The 21,353-nt window shown below is 33.4% G+C and overlaps 3 protein-coding genes across 7 annotated transcripts in view; 1 reads left to right on the forward strand and 2 right to left on the reverse strand.

Annotated features, from left to right (window-relative positions):
* Window positions 1–10,033, forward strand: part of LOC100746196 (acetylcholine receptor subunit alpha-like) — a 102,388-nt gene extending 92,355 nt beyond the window's left edge. For 3 of the 4 annotated variants that reach the window (XM_024371414.2, XM_012392170.3, XM_012392171.3), the window contains 7 exons: window positions 698–813; window positions 1,105–1,273; window positions 4,474–4,610; window positions 4,905–5,063; window positions 6,101–6,283; window positions 6,539–6,752; window positions 7,110–10,033. In XM_024371414.2, the coding sequence (XP_024227182.1) occupies window positions 698–813; window positions 1,105–1,273; window positions 4,474–4,610; window positions 4,905–5,063; window positions 6,101–6,283; window positions 6,539–6,752; window positions 7,110–7,307 (1,176 nt within the window). In that variant the 3' untranslated portion in view covers window positions 7,308–10,033. The remainder of the gene's footprint in view (window positions 1–697; window positions 814–1,104; window positions 1,274–4,473; window positions 4,611–4,904; window positions 5,064–6,100; window positions 6,284–6,538; window positions 6,753–7,109) is intronic. The other variant, XM_003493779.4, reaches the window with a different exon arrangement.
* A 1,207-nt stretch (window positions 10,034–11,240) lies between these two features.
* LOC100746317 lies at window positions 11,241–14,571 on the reverse strand. The gene is made up of 6 exons (XM_003493780.4): window positions 14,090–14,571; window positions 13,629–13,921; window positions 13,335–13,478; window positions 13,158–13,269; window positions 12,901–13,078; window positions 11,241–12,825 (listed from the first exon to the last, which is right to left on the reverse strand). The coding sequence occupies exons 1-6, from the start codon at window positions 14,300–14,302 to the stop codon at window positions 12,650–12,652; spliced, it is 1,116 nt and encodes a 371-aa protein (XP_003493828.1). The 5' UTR covers window positions 14,303–14,571; the 3' UTR covers window positions 11,241–12,649.
* A 343-nt stretch (window positions 14,572–14,914) lies between these two features.
* The window catches only part of LOC100746431 (splicing factor 1), a 7,219-nt gene continuing 780 nt past the window's right edge, over window positions 14,915–21,353 (reverse strand). The window contains exons 2-10 of one of the 2 annotated variants that reach the window (XM_012392173.3): window positions 21,263–21,353; window positions 20,349–20,501; window positions 19,670–19,745; window positions 17,636–17,788; window positions 17,447–17,553; window positions 17,195–17,361; window positions 16,964–17,122; window positions 16,609–16,886; window positions 14,915–16,510 (exon numbers count right to left, since the gene is read on the reverse strand). In XM_012392173.3, the coding sequence (XP_012247596.1) occupies window positions 15,955–16,510; window positions 16,609–16,886; window positions 16,964–17,122; window positions 17,195–17,361; window positions 17,447–17,553; window positions 17,636–17,788; window positions 19,670–19,745; window positions 20,349–20,501; window positions 21,263–21,353 (1,740 nt within the window). In that variant the 3' untranslated portion in view covers window positions 14,915–15,954. The remainder of the gene's footprint in view (window positions 16,511–16,608; window positions 16,887–16,963; window positions 17,123–17,194; window positions 17,362–17,446; window positions 17,554–17,635; window positions 17,789–19,669; window positions 19,746–20,348; window positions 20,502–21,262) is intronic. The other variant, XM_033323901.1, reaches the window with a different exon arrangement.

Consider the following 21,353-nt stretch of genomic DNA (forward strand, 5'->3'; position numbering starts at 1 on the left):
GCGCCGGGGAATCTCGTTAACTCCAACTTAACGGGCAGAAATGGACGTAAATATCAGGAACATCGAATGGCATTCCATCCCTCAAGTGGATCAAACCTATCTACCGTAATGCCTCGCGTTTCCTCTATTAACCTGACTGATACGTTCTGTTTTCACGGAATTATATCGTTTTACTGATAAATCTTCTATGAAGCAACGATCGGATTAAAAGACGGAAGAATATATTTTAAATAGAATTAATAGGAAATTGTATAAATACCTCGTTCCACATTCGTCGAATATTCAATAAAACTCAAGATTTTGTATCAAAGTTCTTCTATAACTTACTTCGATTACCGATAAATATTATTTTATTTAATTTCTTGTACTTACCAAGGGAATTAATCAACAATTAATTAATCATTAAGGACCAAACAGTAAAATAACCGGTAAAGTTATTCAGTAAAATTATTAATTAAAATGTATCATTCGTGTGAATTATTCAATAAAGTGCGTGTAAACAAGTCATCGCTTAACTAAAAAAAAATCAGAATTTCAGAAATGAAATATTGCCTTAAAAATGCTATGTTGATTCCTTAATGAAGTTTACAATAGTACAATAGTCAAATACAATAACTCATTTTCTAGCATTTTATCGCTTTCTAACATCAATAAATAATTTCCTCCAAGTACACACGTTTTATCGAAACTTTTGCAGGTCGATCTACGGCACATCGACGAGATCCGTGGCAGCAACATCGTAAATATCGGCGTCGATCTGTCGGAGTTTTACACTTCCGTCGAGTGGGATATCCTCGAAGTCCCAGCCGTGAGGTAAGACATCCCCTAGGAATCGTCCTAAACGCTCCCCTAAGTCCCCAAGACCTCTTTTCCAAGTACTCCTCCAATTCGAGCCAATTCTCGAGAAACTGGCAATCCTCTGACGAAACACCAATCGAAACGAAAGTATAATCAGGCTGAGAAAATTTCTACGGACGTATCCAGCCATTCGTAGCAGAACAAAATGGCGTATATGTTGAGAGAACAATTTCAAGATAACAATTCGCCGCGAGGTAACCCGAGATATCTTTAGAAACACGGTCACATCCAGTGTTTCATTTGCAGAAATGAAAAATTTTACACGTGCTGCGACGAGCCCTACCTCGACATCACGTTCAACATCACCATGAGACGGAAGACTCTGTTTTACACTGTCAACCTTATAATACCGTGTATGGGCATCTCGTTTCTCACGGTGTTGGTCTTCTATCTGCCAAGCGACAGTGGCGAGAAGGTGAGCAGTGTTTATTAAAACTATACATATTCTTTTATTCCCTGTTTCCCTGTTTTCTCTCCTGGTTGTTCAAGGTATTTAATTATTTTCACGCGTTCCACTCGCTGGTTTAATCGTAGAGAGGAAGGTGGGAGTACGAAGGAGCGATGATTAGACTACGGATTTTTATGCATTTATAGTAGAATCTGAAAGTAAAATTGCGCAGAATACGCTGGAGATATAAAGAAATATATAGAATGTCCAAAGTGCTTTCTGTAACACTTTGATGGGAAAAACAATTTTCCACCGAGATTCCAGGTTTTTAATTATATTCTCAAACATAATATCTCATAATAGAATTTGTATAAAATGTCACAGTCGTACATCAGTTACACAGAGTTAGTACAAAAATTTATTTTATAAATATTTATTTACGAGCCCGAAGTTTACAGTAATTGTAAATCGTAGATACAAGTTCATCAGAATGTGCAATCTGAACGCAAAACGAATTGATGGAGGAACGTTGATCTTAAATTTCACAGTGGTGCATGATCCATCGTTCGCCGCGATTTACTAGCGGGAAAAGTTCGTCCGAGTTTCCGCGAGTTTAATATAAGAACCACGAACTGAGTGTATCGATAAATTTCGTCGGTGCGCGGACGATTCGAGAGAAAAGTAAAGCCAATAAAGGATATTAAATTCGTCGCCGTATTCCGTTCCACGTGACGAGGTGAAACAAGAAGCCCCTCTATTCTTCTCATTTCTAGATGAAAAGGCTTCCTTCGAATTGTTTAAATCCTTTGCTTCTTGAAAGGTATATTAACGCTTTATAACTTTATTGTGCATTTCCTAGGCTTTCGTTGGTAAATAACGAGGGTAGGAATTTTGGTGTACAAAGGCCCGTTAAATGGAACATTTTAACACGATTGCTCATCAAATTGTATGTCTTTATCGTAGTTTATTTCACGTGTTGTACAATATAATGTGCGTGTTGAAATCTTAAATTTTACTAAAACTAAAATTAAGCGACTTGTGAAGCATTTGGTACATACTTTATGCTACTATGATAATATTAAAAATACCAGGTATTGTACAATTATGACTGTTCGTTTAATTTGAATATTTTAATTAACTGTGGTATCGCAGAGCCCCAATAACCGCCGCAGTAGTCGAGGTATTAACAAAATTAGATTTGAAAACGTGGAAAGCACTTTCAAATTATATTTTGTAATATTATGATATTCTTCTGAAACGGAAAGTCTTTGACTAGCAGAAAAAGATTGGATTCTTTAGAAGCAAATGTGAATTGGAGAGGACCTTTAAGAAAAGTAAACACTATGAACCGTTCAATTTTTTAAGCGCTTCGGTGTATGAACATGTCCAGCAAAAGGAAGTTGAAAATATTCGCAGTGTGTCGCGCAGAGGGTGATTTCGTGGGTGAAGTCGACTCGTTCGATCAGAATTCCGGGTGGAGAGGGTCAAATATCAAAATCCATCTTCGGAATGCAAACCTCTAAATGCCGTTCGGCCTCCATTCCTCGTAGACTCTTGACCTCGAGCCGATACCCACTTGACGCCGTGTGCGCCTCTATAATTCAGTCGTATTGTTCTGGCTTGAAACAGCCGGCGAAAGGGTAAAGGAGGAAACGTCGAGGACGGCGGGGGTGGTGAAAAAAAAGGAGAGAAGGTCAGATGTCAGCGTGCCATCCGCAGCCGCTTACCGACACTTCGATTCGTTGCGAAAAAGACACCGTCCCAAGATCTCTTCCTTCTTGCGTCTATTCCGCGGTTTTCACGATAGAACTTTTCTTTTATTTCTAAACAAAATGATACGGGGACGAATTTCCTCTTACTCGTTTTCTTCGTCAGATCTTCACAACGCTCGAGTATTCAGTCTTCTACGAGTCATGACTGGCCACGTCTCCTGATATTTAAAAAAAAATACGATAAAATGGATAAAACAGATGCTTCCAATTTCATGACAGATTTCCTCGATTCGAGTTCAAATAACGCGCAGTACTAGCAATAAGTATGAATGTCGAATCATTTTCACGTGACTTTTCGTTCAAACCACATGGGCCATCGATGGCCACGGTACTATAATCGTATTATACGTGATAATTATGCATTGCCTATGATTATATTTCGAATCATTATCAAGATTTCTCTCACATGGAATAACTACAATGCACTGAATGGAAAGTCCAACGTGCGCCACTGATGACCCATGCGGCATTCAATGCGTTAAAGAACATTTAATAGAAACGAATATAAAACCGCTTCTCCAAATCCGCGACCATTCTGTAACTTATTATACTTTCAATCGCCCACTATGCTTAGAGCAATTTCTTTTTCCATAACAATTCATCCTTCTTCAGAAGTATTCTTCTTGATATCGCGTATGATCGACTCCAAACAACTTTCAAACACAAAAGTCTCGCGGTGAATCCCGTTTGAAAAGGACAATCGCGACGAAGAGCATGAATTCGGCTTGAACTGCAAATCTACTAGCTACTTTAGGCGAATGCTGCCAGCCCGGTGAAACAATGCTCTCTCGAATCGGGCTTTGTTCTTCGTTTCTGGTTTGCCTACTGATTTGAAACCTACACCAATCTATCGCGAAATATCCGAGTCATATTTATCTTCGCGTGATCCCCGTGGGCGACTGTATACAGTTCTACACCATCTTCTGTTTGAAAAGTTCGGGTTTACTTTGAAAAGAAATCCGCCTTGGGGGTTCAGCAAATTCGTGGAATGATATTTGAAAGAAAGTAATTTAAGGCGGCGTCGATTTTCTATTAGAAAAGGACATTTTTTCAATGAACACGGGCTTCTTCTTCGTCGAGTTCGTTTTATTTCTAATCGTTATGTAATTAGTATCACAAGTAATGACACGACCTTAGCACGTTTCGAAATACAATACTGTGTCATGAACGAATGAAAGGAACGTTTTGTTCTTCACACTTAACCTCGAGGGCTACCTCTTTGTCTCTTTGTAGCGGAGTCACTTTGCTCGAGCGTGCCCTCTACATTCTGAATCGTATCAGAACTTTCTCTTCGATTGTTTCCACTTCTCCTTCTGTATTCCTGCTGTATCTTTCTCTCTTTTCGTTTACCTTTTTGTTTCTTGATAGGTACCGTTTCTTTTCGAAAAAAAAAAAAAAAAATTGAGAAAAAGTATCGTTGCGATGTAACTGACACGATTGATCGTTTAATTGCAGGTCAGCCTATCAATTTCGATTTTGCTGTCGCTGACTGTGTTCTTCCTCCTGCTGGCCGAAATTATCCCGCCCACGTCGCTCGTGGTACCGCTTCTCGGTAAATTCGTCCTCTTCACCATGATCCTAGACACCTTCAGGTATAACGATCGACAAATATTTAAATTTCTAAAACCTGCCTCTTACGAAATTCATACTAAAGCATTATAACTAATTTATTATACAAATAAACTGTTGTATAGCGGAGGATTGGAATCTTCGTTTGACCTTGAGTATTAGTAACGTATGATTAATTCTGTTCGACCTAATGATTCTATGGTAAAATTTCTAAATTACGGTTTGACTCTCTAAGTTCGATTTTAATTTGAGTTGTAAGCTTTTATAATAAGTAAATTATATGTGACAGTATAATTTAATATAACGTCTATTTTCAGTATATGCGTAACCGTGGTAGTCCTTAATGTTCACTTCCGGTCGCCACAGACGCACGTGATGGCACCATGGGTCCGTCGTGTTTTTATCCATGTTCTGCCAAGACTACTGGTGATGCGCAGGTATAATACGTCTTCGAAGAGATCCGATTACGATTCCAGGCAAGATATGATTTTACCGAGCATTTGGACCAGCCGTTGGGCCTATGCCAAGCAGCATTAGAACGTTCATTAGTGGCCTCGCACGTGACGTTAGCGCCACGTCGTGTCTACAACCATTAGCACAATCCACCATTCTCTCTCTACTTCTCTCCCTTCTCTTTTTCTGTCTCTTCCTCTGTCCACCAAACTGGAATTGAATTTGCATTTACATTTGTATCTGTAGTTTCGGCCGAGATGCAAACAAACATAGTAAAGTATCGAAATTCGTTTGTAAAATATACGAAGAAAGAGGAAAAAACTTAAAGAAATGAAAGATATTGGATCTTTGTTGGAGATTTGTTGATATATCGAGAATATTATATGGAAACTTGAGAGCCGAGATCCTAATTGTTAAGAAGATGAAGAAATTTGCCTAAGGGCAGGGACTGAAAATTCGCAGATCCATTTATCTCGTTCAAACGATCTGGAATCCTGCACATTAGTCACTGTAAATGCTAACACGGTAGCTCGACAGTTCCATACAACGTTATGCACAATTCAGCACTACACGTCGTGTAGCACCTTGTTGGAATCTTCTACACACTACTTGCAACGTAATGTTTCCAATAATTGATTACACATCGATTATAATAAATCGTCACTACGCCCACCGACATGCTTGACACCATCGCCTTACGATAATCATATCGCCTGTACAAACGAAATACCATTCCAGTAATTGTAATAGTATAGAGCGTAGTTCCACGAGCTTATAAAATTAATGTCTATTGTTAGAGAGTATAAAGAGATTTCAGAAAGAAAAGCTTGTCGACATTACTAAAGTGTAAATATATTCAAACACCAGAAATATGTATGCAATTCATTACAATTAGTTTTTAACATTTTTATGGTGACTGCTTGTTGATCTTATTGATGTAAAAAAATTAGAAATTAATATAAAGATTATATTAGATTAAGATATATAAAGATTAAGATATTCAAATATCTTATTTAATATCGTTTGTGCTCTCGTTGATAGTGATTATATTTTTTAACAGGCCGCAGTACCAGATAGACAAACGTACCATGGGTGCCCATCACGGCCAACGCGTGATGGTCAGAACGTGCAATGGTCTCGAATTACGAGACCCATCTCTCTTCGTAGAGACTTCGGCCTCGGAGCTGGTTGAGTCCTCCGTTTTGTTCCCGAGTCTCGATTCGCGGGACGAATTACACCCTCGGTATGTAAAGTTCATTATTACCAAATGCTTCAAATGTATATTTAAAATGGCTCACGGAAGTGACATTTTATTACATGATTTTATCTTCTCCTCTTTAAAAATTATTGTTAATTTTGCAAGAAAGACAGTCATACTTTTATAAGTAACAAGAATAATAAGGGATATTTCTTAAAACTTTGTTTTAAGTAAAATAAATAAGGAGATTGTGACATTTGTTTATTCTAAAAAAAAAAAAAATAAATATGTAATTATTAGGGAATTGGAAGCTGTGAATTTAGGAAGTGCGTGTCGCATTCACGGTTCACCAGCAACCACGGCTGCTCCTCCACCGCAACTGCCGACCGAGGAGAGCGTGGACGCTCTCTGTAACACTCTTCATCATTGGCATCACTGCCCAGAACTATATAAGGCTATTGAAGGCATTCGTTTCATTGCTGACCATACGAAAAGAGAAGAGGACTCTACCAGAGTATGCAAACATTTACTTCCCGCTTTATAATAACAAAATAGACGATGAGAATAAAATAAACGATAGAATGTTTAAAATAAATTATGATAGTTATGCAGAATAGGAAACACCTCGCTGATTTCGATGAACCTGAAATATATTGTCAAGATCAACGTTATGAGTATTTTTCCTGAATAAAATTTCATTAAATTTTCAATTAGAGCTTTTTGCGAATATCTTGGGTATCTACCTAATTCGCTAAATTATGTAATTACATAGTTGTAAAAACCTAGTTCATTCCTCGTCAAAAGCTGAAATAAATAATCTACTACCATGCAATTAGTTATCTAGTCGATTTAATCATTGTTAATTGTTTAGGTCAAAGAAGATTGGAAATACGTCGCGATGGTGCTTGACAGGTTATTCCTGTGGATTTTTACACTAGCCGTAGTCGTCGGCACGGCAGGTATCATCCTGCAGGCACCAACGCTCTATGACGATCGCATCCCCATTGACGTGCGACTGTCCGAGATCGCTTCCACCACTGCCAAGCCACACATCGTCACAAGCCTCTGAGAGACAATTGTTCAATTTCGTTACCTTCACGTACGACGCATGCTCGCATACACATGCGTTACACACGTACATACATATACAATATATTACGCAACAACGTAAGAACAAATTATGAAAATGCGTTCACGTTGACCAGGGACTCTTTTGCAAAGAATACCCACGTGCTGTCAATCATTTCGATGGTACATATAGGTTGTACGGAAAGTCTGTTAGCGTTAATCAACATTGATAACCTTCGGCCGCCATTTTGCTAGATCCGAAGGGGTTGGTATCGTTCAAATATTTCTATATAGTCCTATCATTATAATACTTCCACTTCTATCGCTTGAATTCCGGATTAATTATATCATCGGCGTAAGTTCTTTAATTGTCGCAAGCGTTTGCAATTTTTCATTTGAAACTATTCATTTACAGATTTATTGGTTTGTAATACGAGAACGATAAATATACGTTTGAATAGACATTGGTAAATGTATCCAAGTATTCGTTGATTTTATTCGAATTTAAGAGATTCCGATACATTTGCGAACACGATTTGAAAAACAGAGGTTTCTCGTCCCTGGTGTAAACGACTGAAAGACTGAAGCCTCGATGAGAGAAAGGGAGTCTTCGTTTTTTCACGCGAATTATACGACTAATGGCCAATTAACTGCTATTCCCCTGCTCAAGGCGAGGATTCTCAAATCATACGCACATCAGCGATCAGAACGTAGGAATAACACTAACGAAAATGGACGACAATTAGATAAAATGGAAATGAAATAAATGTAATTGAACATATTTCTTGACCTTGATTGCACCGTTGAAAGTCATATTTCTAAATGATAATATTATGTTTATTCAGTTCTCGTGTAAAAGATTAAAATACTTGCGAAGGACAAGAAATATGTTTTTGCATGAACATTGAAGGCAAATGATTTTTGACTCGTGGTTTTATTGTTAATATTACAAACGAACGAAAGACATGTAGGGAAATCAGGTTGTTGATACATGTACACAACGTAGAATTAATGTGGAGAGACCTAAGAAGAGTTCGAGTTTATGCCAGTTGCATTCACAGTACAATTGTGATTCTTTAACGGTATAAAATTAACAAACGAATTACATTCGAGGTCATTTCTAAGAACGATCGTGAACAATAGTCATAAAAAAAAGTTAAACATACAATATAAATATTAATTTGTTATTTAAGTGTTTAAGGAATCACTGATGTTCCGTCACCCTTGAAGAACGCCTCAAAGAACGCAATTTTGCCATTGAATCGCATTAAAGTGTTCTCGTGTCTCGTTACACATAGCGAAGAAAAAATGTGGGACCGAAGTGTAATATTTTAGACACAACATAGTTTCGAATCGAAACGAGTTTTAAAACGGAGAACGATCAACGACGTACCAAAGCAATTGTTAAAGTAATGGAAAAAGGATCACAATAAATGATGTAGATGGCATGGGATTTGACAAAGCCTGTTGCAGACTCAGGAAAAAAGGAAAAGAATGAAAGGAAGAAGATATTAAACAGTTTCCGAAGTTTACATTGAGCCTGTAACAATGGGGCCATATTTCACAGAATAAAAAGAAAAGAAAAGAATAGAGAACAAAGTCGCGTGTCTTTCTAGTTGTGAAGCTGCAAATTCTAAAAATCTGGATCCACGTACGACAAGCAAATTGACGTAAGAGAAGAAGAAGAAGCGTTAGGCCTAAGAAAGTTTCACCGACTCAACTTTTATTGCTCATAATACGTAATATGTTCGTAATAAGATACACTTTCGTAATTACGTTCGTTCCAGTATCACCGACGAACCGTGAAAAATTTATTAGACATATTAACATCACGTACATGAAAAGACAAGAAAATAAGATGAAACGCACGAAAAAAACGAAGTAATATGAAAACAATTGCAACTGTTTATTATTGCAATCGCGTTCAGAATAATTTACTGTCTTCCTAAGCTACGAAAATTAACGACTTACTTTTGATGGACAACAGTCGCGTGTTTCCGGTTCACTGTTGTTTCCTCTTAATACAGATGCGAAAAATAAACGAAAAGAAAAAAATAATAAAAAAAATGAAAATAAGTAGAGCCGAGCAATTGGTAAAATTACTAGTTAAGTATATATGAATAGCCAGGATTTTACGTCTTAAAAAAAAAACGAAGCAACGATCCGCTGCTTAAAAATCCTTTCGACGAGACTCTTTTTGGCCGCTGATCGTAGACTTTCCAACCAGTCCTACTACTTTGAAAAACCTCGGCTCGTAATGTGTATCATGACGAACCATAAATGCCTGCCACCAGTAGTCAACAAACACACCGACAAAGAAGAACATTTTGACAATTTTGTATGCACTACTCCGAAAAAACTAATTAATGAGAATTACTCGACGATACAAATTCTCCTAGCGAATTTTATTATTATTATCGTTTGTAATACACGGGAGTTTCTTTTGGAAACGATAAAATTAGAAAAAAAATTTCGAGAGAACGAAAGAAACAAAAATTAGCTTGTGGTTGGCCCGGTCATCATATAGATATGGATTTTACATGTGGACCCTGTGTTTCTTAATATTTTTTTATTTTAATTGTTTATCGTTTGAGAGAGAGTGTGATAGAGAGAAAGGGAGAGAGAGAGAGAGCGTGAGTCATCCGCGTGAATGTGTGAAGAGTATTAATGAAACAAAAAAAAACAAAAAGTAGAAAAAAAGAAGAAAAATTGATTATACATTATTATGAGGAAGTAAGCGCAGTGATAGTTACTCAACGTAAGTTACAAAACAATTTAACGATATATATATATATATAAATATATAAATATTATAAATAACCATTACCACACACGATAAAAGTAATATGGCAAGATATTTTGTGAGTGTGTCTATAAGCTCGATTATAAAACCTACGTAAATTAAGCAGACAGTTTGTCTTCATTCACGAAATTGAAGATGTTGTTCCCATAAAGGAAAAGATTTTATAAATGGTGTGTTGAACTTTTAACGGTCGTCATTCACATGAAATGGCCTTATATTCAACACTCGGACTCACAACGCATTCAGGGAGAGAAGTGTTGCTATATTAAATGTAGTTTTACTCGTCGGATTGTGCGTAGCGCATAATCTGTCAATCCATGATTAAATGTTTTGCCATCGATTATGTACTTTCACTTTATACATGATATTCATTTCTTAATATGAAGTAACGTATCCATCATAATTCATAACTGCGACGAACTTAATTTTTAGCCAGGGAAATTACTTAAATACGTTACTGTATTTAAGAATAAGTAATTCTTTTAAAAAAAAAATATTTCTTGCTTAAGATATTACTGTAAGGTATTGGGCTTGTATAAGATATTTCAAAATAAGTGTCAAATGAGATAGTTATTTATAAAAAAAATAAGAAGACTTAGTTTTCTATATATATCTTTTTTAAAGAAGGATTAAAAGATCAGATTCAATAAAATACAGAAAGTGACTTCCAAGCAATCTAAGGTGTAAAAAAAATAACTATGTTTAAGAAACTGAGATGTAACTTTGAAAATGTCCTGTAAATAAAGTATTAACACCTTACTTCTTGGAACTCCTACTTTTCTGTGACCTTAGATTGTTCAATCATTTTGTATAAACTCAATAATATATTATTTTGTTTTTTTTAATGATCTTAAATAAAAAGATTTTAAATAAGAAGCTCTGTTATATTTAACAGCTATTTCATATGAACATATGACACTTAATTTGCGTTATCCTATCCAATACCCATTTGCAAACAAAGAAACTATAATTCTTTATTATATTAAAGAAGAAACAAACGTGTATTTACATATTTGCAAAAGATAGGAACTCCCTATTACATCTCCCTTCAGATATTGATATAAAGATACAGTCGCTTGAATAATTTTATTAATTGTTGTGAAGTTGAAAAGAAAATGTATTACGCATCTGTATAATACAACGTTTTATTTATAAGTTTCTAAACCAAATGTTTTAACAGTTTTTAGAAGTGCGATATTATCGAGGCATACGACGCTGCCCATATATTGAATACAATTTTATTCAAATATTCACTTATAATATTTTTCATTGAACTGTATAACATCGTGGAACAATTCAGCCTAAATACATGTACTATATTTTATTGACACAGTCCAAAATGATCGGAAATAAAACTTTATATATCTAGGAACAACGTGTCACTTAAGTAGCTTTTCTTTGTAGTAAAATACGCACAAGAAAAACATGATCCAATTTTTTTAGAAATATTTAAATTTACATGTTCAATCTTCAACTCTTTACACACACACAGTCTATTTTATATATGTACATACATAGTAACTTCTTTCTTTAACTTTCTATATAAATAACATTAATTATTTACCAGTAAAGTGATTTGAAAGACTATTATTATTCTTTTTTGTACTTTAATTAAAGGAGTTGTAATTAATGAACAAAATTTAGACGAAAGTTAAATTGAAAATGATCTTTTTACATTCCTGGACCAATTCTATATATCCTGCAATCCATGTATTTATATCTGTTTCTTTATATTTTAAATCAAAAAAGCTCAAGGATTGAATATCGTTTAAAATGCAATTTAATTTGAGTTAAAACTAATCTTAGAATTTCAGTTGTTTCATAAACAACAATTTTATTGTTTCCAAGATGTATTGCTCTGCGTTACAATCTTCAGTTTCTAATTACTGTCACTCTATTACAGATAAGATATTTATTTATCACATCACGCTCTATTACCATCTATAAACCTCGCAACGTCGGTTCCATATAAACGAAGGCAATATTATTTTAGCAATATCGTTATTAAGTCGTCATGTAGATCTACGTATCGTGCCTAGAGCTTAATATTTAAAAAACAAATGATAAAATTGTAGGAGTAATATACATATGGTGCTTTTATCCTACGTTCGCAAAAATAGTTTCTTAAATAAATATTCGACGAATAAATTTACATTAAGCAATTAATTGATAATGACTATTAAAAGCTTGAATTTAAATTCATAATTAAGATAATCACATACAGTTTTTAAGTACATCCTTGTGTAAGTACATACATAGTAAACTCGTCTGTAACATTATTGAAGTATTTTATTAATCGCGCAGGCCTTAAGAAAGATAACGTTACTTGCAAAATGCATCCTTAATTTGTATGTAAATAATAGAATTTTCTACATAAATAGGTGTATATCTATAGAATTCTTAAATAAACTTGATTTTTATACTAAAAAGCTATGAGATTTAGTGCAAGCTTTTGTTTCTTTGGTCTTTTTAATACTTTCAATTAAAAATTTGTTATAATTAAAGCTAGTAATTTATGATCTATGAATAACCTAAACAATTTACTCATTTTCAATTTGACTATATTGTTTCATAATCTCATCTTTCTGCTCTTTATTTATTTCTTTTATTTCCTCTGTTGCAATTAATCTCTCTTCTGTAAAATTATCCATTAATATGGAATCACTTTGCTTTGCTTGCCTAATTCTTTTGATTTTTTTCTTAATAGCCACAGCACCTAATTTTATTAAAAAATCACAATTAATATCAATGTGTAAATGTTTTATTTGAATTACTTACAGAAAATACTTACAGAACAGGGTTTGCCAAAGTTCTGCCCGTTTTGATGTTCTGTTCACTAATTTTTTTAAGGAATCTCTATGTCGCTTTTGTATCCCTGCCAGTTCAATTGTTTCTTGCGTTGGCAAAGGAAATAAGCATGTTTCTAGCCAGTGTGTAGCTTTTGCATATGCTAAAAATCTAAACCACACCTAAAAAATATATTTTTTAGTAAAGAAAACTTACTATAATGAGATAAGTTTCTAAATAAATTATTTTATGATATATTACAGAATCTAAACACTCTGCTATGAACCACAGCTGTAAACCTATCTGTGCTCTTGTGTATTCCACATTTTCTGTCCATAAAAATTTTGGTACAAATAGTACATATAAGTATATCCTGAAATAGGTATTTGTCATGAAAATATCATGATCAAAAATACATCAAATTTTTAATATACTAACCAACTAAGACAATGAAGGCAGAAGAATAATTTGGGTAACTTTCTTCCAATAAAGTGAGATACACATAATAAGATTCGGCAAATATTTATTATAATTGTATCAATTGCCTTAGAAAATAGAAAAGTGCTCACCACTGTACACCATCTGTGAAGAAAATTGCGAAAGATCATGTAAAATACAACTTGCATTATTTAAATTTACTTAGTAACTAAGTTTCAACATTATATGTTTAAAGATATAAAGTAATACAAAGAATTAAGCATGTACTAAGTGTTAAAATAAGAGTTGCTTTACTTTTCTTGGTATGGGTTCATGATGAAAGACGCAAATAAAAAATTGGCCCAGCCTTTCGCCCAAGCTCCATGGCATAAGATTTCTATTCCTGCCCAATGAAAGTAAAAGCTTTTATGTAGAATGACACCCATTTCCTCGTGTGTCACCTCCTGCTCTCCAAAGAAGAGGCTTAACGTTTTAATAGTGGGTGATTTTAGATAACAAATGCTGCCAAAGCAAAATCCACATTCCCATACAGCTTTGATTATTCTATTTCTTTGCATCAATGGAATGCGCATACGTCGAAGTAACGACTGTGTTAATAAACGAAAATTATCAAATATACCGTCAATATGCTTTGTTATCCTTTATCTGCACTCTTTGCAAATAACCCACTCCAAAAAAAAAATAATTGACAAATTCATTAATTAACACGGTAACACATAACGTATAAAAGTGTAAAATAAATTTTTGAAACTTACATTAACGCACTTCTCATACATAAAATATAAAACAATCCAAAATATAATTAAATATCCGAGCAATATGTCGGGTCTTGTTATCTTCGTGTCATTTATAGGCTGCACGGTGAATGATTCTTTATCCCATAAATTCGAAACCTTCGGAGTAAATCGAGAATTCTCAACAAGCGAATACAGACCGATCGTCCAAGAGTTTGCTACTTTTTCCAACATTTTACGTCTTTCAAACTACGCTTTTATTTTCATATAAATTTGTCAATGCATGAAATTTTATAATCAAATGTTGTAAAAGATCATATAGGTATAAAACTATGTGGTGACAAAGGTAATATTAAACGCCAATCGAAAATATATTTGGAACTTCGGTCTCTCGTGCCGTATTTGGATGAACACTACACTCTACAGAATGCAACTACAACCGCAAAAGCAGGTCACTCGTCACTTTCAAACTTTCAGCCACCACCAGATGTCCGTAAATGCGTATGTACTGATATGTATTTTTTAAGATCTTATTTATATATCAATATTTTGAATATATAATGTTACTGTTTAAATTCCAGTATCATTTTTAATTTAAAAGTATCATAAAATATTCGACATTGTGATGTTAAAGAAAATAAAATATTTTCCTTATAATTGTTTAAAATTTTTTTTAAACAAAAATGTACACTTTGAAAATAGGTTTAGAAAATATATAATATACATATATTTTTAATACATGATGTATTTTTATTGTGTAGTTAATATACACATTAAGCTATCATGAAGTTTCACAAACTATCATTTTATATCCTAAACATAACACACAATACTAATGTTTTTTTCATATATAAGCAGAATTTTCATATAATTTAAAACAAATTTAATTCTTACTAGTAAATCAGTGATACGAAATTATTGCGCTTGGACGTTTACAATATTACGTTTCGATGTCCGATAAATCGTAAGTATATGTTTTTGATAAAGTCAAATAAAGACATTTTTTTACAGAAATTATAATTAACATATATATAACACATTTAGAATTGACAAATCATTACTCATACAAGCAACAGTTCTGGTGCTTCATTATATAACCTAATATTCCATAACAAGCTCCATTCACCGGAATTAATGAAGTAGTATAAAATAGTATAAGATCATACTAGTCGCAATATGTTAGTAACACGAAAGAACTTACATGCACAATCTCATAGAAAACATTTTTAATTTTTCAACATTTCTTGCATAATATTTATCTCAACATTAGGTAATATAATGAAGCAAACGTTGATTATAACACTTGTACAGAGCAACAAATGCATTACTACAGTGTGCACAATATGTATGTATTATGCATACTACCTACAAACAAGTAAGTTATATTTCTGTTTGTAATATATGATGCTATGTTTACAGAAATATATAAGTAAAAATTGTGAAGTGCTTGAAGTAACATTATAAAAATGTGTTTGGCATATCACTTACATTTACACTTGTAAGAAAGCTTTAGGTACATGTAATAAGTTCAAAAGTAATGGTAACCAAAACTTAAACATTTTCTATTCATAAGGTACGATATGTTCTCGAAATTTCAAAAATATGTTGCAAACCTAAGATAATTTCTTATAAACATTGTATAGCCATTGAGGAGAATTGGAAAATATTTATCTAACTATATACTTCTCCAGTTTTTTTTTTTTATTTTAGAAAAGAACATAGCCATGTATGACGAATAGACTAATTAAAGTCGCGAATCATTCCAGCTAATTAATAATTATTAACTGCCTTCAGTCCAATATTATAATCTATTTATTGACACGACTGATAATATCCCTCTATTGTACGAATAAAGATTTGATGAGACAATTTGATGGTTCTTTACACTAACTAGTTGGTGGAGGTGGCGGAGGTGGTTGTGCCAATAACGTAGGTAAAGTGTTGAGATCAATGCCAGGGGGAGCTGGTGTTTGTTGTTGAGGTGGAGGAGGAACTGGAGCTGCTGGTGGCCATCCACCCATCTGTTGCGGTTGCCATCCTGGAAAACCTGGAGGGGGAGCAGTTCCAGGTGGAGGTGGACGCATTGGCCCCTGTTGTCCTTGCTGCCATGGTGGTATACCCATTCCAGGTGGTGGAATTTGTGTCGGTGGCATTTGCCCTGGTGGCGGTGGTTGATTGTTTCCAGCCATCCAAGGCATCAATGGTGGGATATTTGGTTGAGATGTAGAACCAGGCGGTGGTGGAGGTGGTTGCATCACACCAGGTGGCGGAGGCATACTAACAGGAGGCTGCCATTGCATGTTCATACCATTCATGTTATTCACTTCTCCTTGACTCCAAGGTGGCGGTGCCATTCCTGGTGGAGGCATCATTGGACCACCTTGCATCATTTGTGGCGGTGGATGTGCTGGCGCAGCCATTAAAGCACGAGGTGCTTGTTGTCTAAAAAGAATTGCAAGATGATTATTATATGTATATATATATATCTTCTATAAAAATTTGCAACAATCTATAAGAAGCAAAAGAAGAATGAAACCTACCTATCAAAGAGTCCAGGATAATTGGGATTTGGATTTGGTTGACGAGGCTGTCCAGTTTTAGATCGATCAGGTGGTGGACCTTCACCCAATTCTGCCATAAGAGACATATATTCCTCGTCTATTTTAGCTTTATCTCCACCTGGTCCCATTCCACCCATACCCGCAGCAGCTGGTCCACCCTGACCGGGTCTCTTAGATCTACAATCACGTGCAATATGACCTGCTCCACCACAACTCGAACATACTATATTATTTGTTACGTTGGGTTTATCTGGACACTGTAATAATTGAAATAAGTATTAATCTATTTGCAAACATTAAGATATCATTAATATTTAAATATCAGTATACTAACCAGCCATGATTTATGATCAGATGCACCACAATTAGTACAACGTGGTCCATCATTTTCACGCAATGTTCCATTCAATAAAGCCAATTCTCTAAGTTGATTACGTCGTAAATCATTTTGCCCCTCAGGTACTTCCACACCTTGACGTATAATTTCATGAATCTATTGAAAAAACATATTTTAATAATATGCATATACGCTATAAACATGTTAATTTGTAAAGACGCTTCATACTCTTTCAACAGCCTTCTTTACAGCATCTAAATTATTAGCAGTAATGTATGCATGCAATGGTTCATCTTCACCAGGTAAAGGCTGTCCATCTTTCCTTCCAACTTTTCCTTCTTTTACAGAACCTTTACCACGAATTATTATCTTTGCTCCAGTTTCCTTCTCCATTGCTACGGTATTTAAAAAGGAAGCATTAACACATAATCTGTACAAACTTTATGTATCTTATGAATATCCTAAATTATTTTAACTTACATTTCAATGTATTTCCACGTGGTCCAATCAAAAGGCCAACAAAGTTAATATCTGGATGTTCCTCTTGAGGAATCATTACTTTATCATGCACTCGTATTATTGGTGGTCTAAAAATATTTAATTTTAAATGCGGTACGTAAATAAAACGCCAATATTTTAAATATAAATAAAAAAAATATTTGTAATTACTTATAATCTGGTGGTGGTTTAAATTCTGGATTAATTTTGAGAATCTTCTGAATAAGATTGTGACGTTCCTCCTCCAATTTACGTCTAGTACGATATTCTCTTGTATTCAACCGTTTACCATCACTACTATATATGGGTTCTGGAGAAGGAGATCTGCAAAATAAAAAAATAAAATTTTGTCAAGAAACAAAGTTTGAATTAAGATGGTACTAGCATACAAGCAACCTGATCCTACTATGATTGTGTGATTAAGTGAGAGAAAAACTGCTGATTATTAGCAGAAAGTTGGAAACTGAGATAACATTTTAATTGATCTTCAAAGTTATTAGGCTTTGGTCATAAATTTTTCTTCAAACATATATTCTTTCCTTTCCTTTTTAACAAATAAAATAGATTCCGACTATGTTGGAAAATTTGTAGAAGATATTAATAGAATATATGTTGTAAAACAAATTTCACTGAGTACATTAAATTTAAATTTTTGTATTAGAAAACTAAAATAAAAATTAAATGATTTATGAAGTACATTTCTATATATATTATATATGTAACATTTTAAAATAATTAAATTAATTAAAATAATTAAAACATAAAGATGTATTAAAGAAAATAGTATAAAATTCTAATAGAGTTAACAATTGCTATTTATATCTAAGAGATATATCTGCTAATTTTTAACCAAATTCGGTAAAGGTATAAAATAGATACAAAGATTTCTATTAATGAAATTATGAATTGATTATAAAATATTCTATAGACTTAGAGAAGACTAATTTTCAGAGTTTTCCAACAGTGTCAAGATGTTAAAATAAAGAGTAAAAAATTAAGTACTGTTAAATATAACATTGCTATTAGTCTATTCAATAGGTAACCACTGGAAGACTGCGCGTTTGTGCACGGCAGAAATCGGTATGATGTCAGCTGCTAAGATAGATCCTGTGATTATTAGGAAATAATTTCTTTGGGTTAGTTAATAGTTTGTATATCTTACTATATTGTATAATACTAATGAAACACAATAATATAAAATAATGGTTCCAGCTAAAATCAGAAAAGTTAAACCTATTGGAGTAAATTAATTTATTAGAAAAATTAACGTGTATTTATTTAAGTTGTACCTGAAAGTAACGTAATATTGATCTTTACAGTATTATGCTTATATTAGCAATTATAATTTTATGAATTTCATTATTTGCCTGAAATCTCTCATTAAGTTGTAATTAAGGATAGAAATCTATTTTAGTTAATTAACGATAAATGTTCCTGTGGCATTATGATATTAAACAGATATAAAATGCCGTGCAGATCACGGCAGCCTAATAGAAGTCTCTATTAAGGTGCCCTATGCGCAAAATTTTCATTATTCTATTAAGACGATCGATATCGAATAAATCGCAATTGTGCGTACAATAATGAAATACAGCCTATTAACTTGAATAAAGCAGTCTGCATAGGAACACCTCTGAATATCCCTACATGTGCAAAAGTATAACTATTTAAAAAGATATATGGACTAGAATACCCACTGTGTGTTAAACACTGCTACTATGATCGTTATCTGTTTTTTGCATTTAATTGTATCAAATATTATAAACATGTATTATTTATATATAAGCAATGTATATATGTATATATATATATATATATATAGAAAAAGTTATTTTTAAAACAGAAGAAATATGTTCAGGAAAATTACGTATATTATTTATATTTAAGTATTCATACTAATATACTACCACTTTAGTTATTGCCCCAAATTTATATTTATTAACTAAGACTTTTGTAGCAGTGTTTAATAAAAAATGAATTAGTAAAAGAAATTGTTTAGGGCAAACCAATATTATCAAAATTCATCTTCTGTGCTGCGTGGTGGCTTTAATCAAGCCCAATCTTTTCAAACAGACATCAGTATCCCACACTAACTGTACTGGAGCCATATCATAAGGCCCCTGTATTTATGGGCTGCTGAATGGTCAGTAGATAGGTATTGTAGATATGTTATGGTCATTTTTGGTATGTAAGTTTCGTTCAAACCTTTCCTCTGGGTTAAGTGGAATTCCAAGGTCTCCAGTGCGTAGCTTCCTGCTGATTTCCTCAATCTGCAGCTGAACTGTAAACCAACGGGTTAGAGGGGGCGGAAACCCCAACAGTTAGATATTGCCAATTTGCCATAACCATATACATTCTATAATGTAAGCATGTCTCAAAAGTGTAGAATATTCACCTAAGTCTAGTATTTTGTAATTTTTTTTTAATTTTTTCTTTAGTAAATTGTTACTTTTTTCTGAATCAATTAGAAAAATATATCATAATTTTTTGTATGATTTATTATATATAAATGAGATTTAAAAGAAGGAGGCCCTTTATAGAAACATGTAAGAAAAAAATTAGCAGGAACTTCAATATAGTTTTAGGCAATCTAAGAAGTTTGATAACTCGACATTCATCATTCAGCAAAATTGGCAATTCCTATTGCCAAACTCGCTTGTTGAAAGTACTTGAAATGGCAATTACCTCTGGTAACTATAAACTTTTTAACAATACATACATACTTACATCTTTTATAGTACTACAAAATTAAATTTTAGAAATTTATACGCAGAAGCATGATTCTTAAATCATATCCTGTCCATATATGTATACATATATGTGTGTGTATAATACATAATTAAATAGAAATGATAACTGAAGAAATTACAGAAAATAAACTTACAGAGGTAAGCCTTCTCCTGTTCAGGAGTCAGGTTTGTTGGTAGAACCGTAGGCATGCCTGGTATAAAAGTTTTGTCATGTTCACTACCGCTCCATCTAGTTTTCCTCCTCTTCCTACGTTCCTCTTTCGTCTCTTTTTCCTGTTTACCATCACCTAGAAGGTATTTATCATCATCTAATGTGTCTAATTTATTCAAAAACTTTATATGCTCTATTCTTTTCAATTATCAATTATAAGTAGGTTTTTATTTTTCTCGGAACAAATATTTAGATAAATATGCAAAAGAATCAAAAGGACCATATGTTATGCAACTTCTATAAATATATTACATAAAAAAACCAAGGATTGAAAGCTATTTGGCTATATATACAGCTATGCAAAATCATATGGCTGATGATTTTCTCTAAGTACCTATTTTGGCATTCACTAATTTCAGCTATATGCCATGTTTGTACCCATTTATTTCTTATATTGTGTACCAACACAAGGGAAGAGCATGTTTGTAAATGATTCTCAGTTGCATACTTTTGTACAAGTAGATCGAAAATTTATATGCAGATTTGCTTTTTTGTAAACCTAATTAGACAAAGTAGAATCCAAGTACAAATTTATTTCATCCACTGAATACTGTAGTAACTACTATGGATATTTTGTATACTTTTGCATATTATGTGCATTTTGTGCAGTATTACAATTTTAAATTTGCTATAAATGCAAAGAATCCACAGCCTACTTATAAGAAATCCTACATTATAAGCAAATAATAATTATACTATATAGTATAATAATTATAATTATATAAATAAATATTATTATAATTATAATATGATAATAATCATATAAGAAATCAGGTCGCGCAATATGATATTAGAAGAAAATCGAGCTTGGCGTAACAAGGATAATTTCAGACGTACTTTCTGCTTCACGTTTTCTCGTGTTATTTGTCGTGGAATTGGAATTGGAGTTCAACTGCGTTCCATTAGCAATCGCGGCACTCACCGCGGC

This window comes from Bombus impatiens, unplaced genomic scaffold (assembly GCF_000188095.3).
Source record: "Bombus impatiens unplaced genomic scaffold, BIMP_2.2 scf_1293, whole genome shotgun sequence".
Taxonomy (NCBI): Eukaryota; Metazoa; Arthropoda; class Insecta; order Hymenoptera; family Apidae; genus Bombus; species Bombus impatiens.

Bases quoted from the DNA above. Each gene is read 5' to 3' on its own strand.
- LOC100746317 (XM_003493780.4), bottom strand. From the start codon at position 14,302: ATGTTGGAAAAAGTAGCAAACTCTTGGACGATCGGTCTGTATTCGCTT. The intron at 13,079-13,157 runs GTAATATATCAT...TATATTTTTTAG, and splicing joins TAGCAGAGTGTTTAGATTCT to GTGTGGTTTAGATTTTTAGC. The intron at 12,826-12,900 runs GTAAGTATTTTC...TAATAAAATTAG, and splicing joins ACTTTGGCAAACCCTGTTCT to GTGCTGTGGCTATTAAGAAA.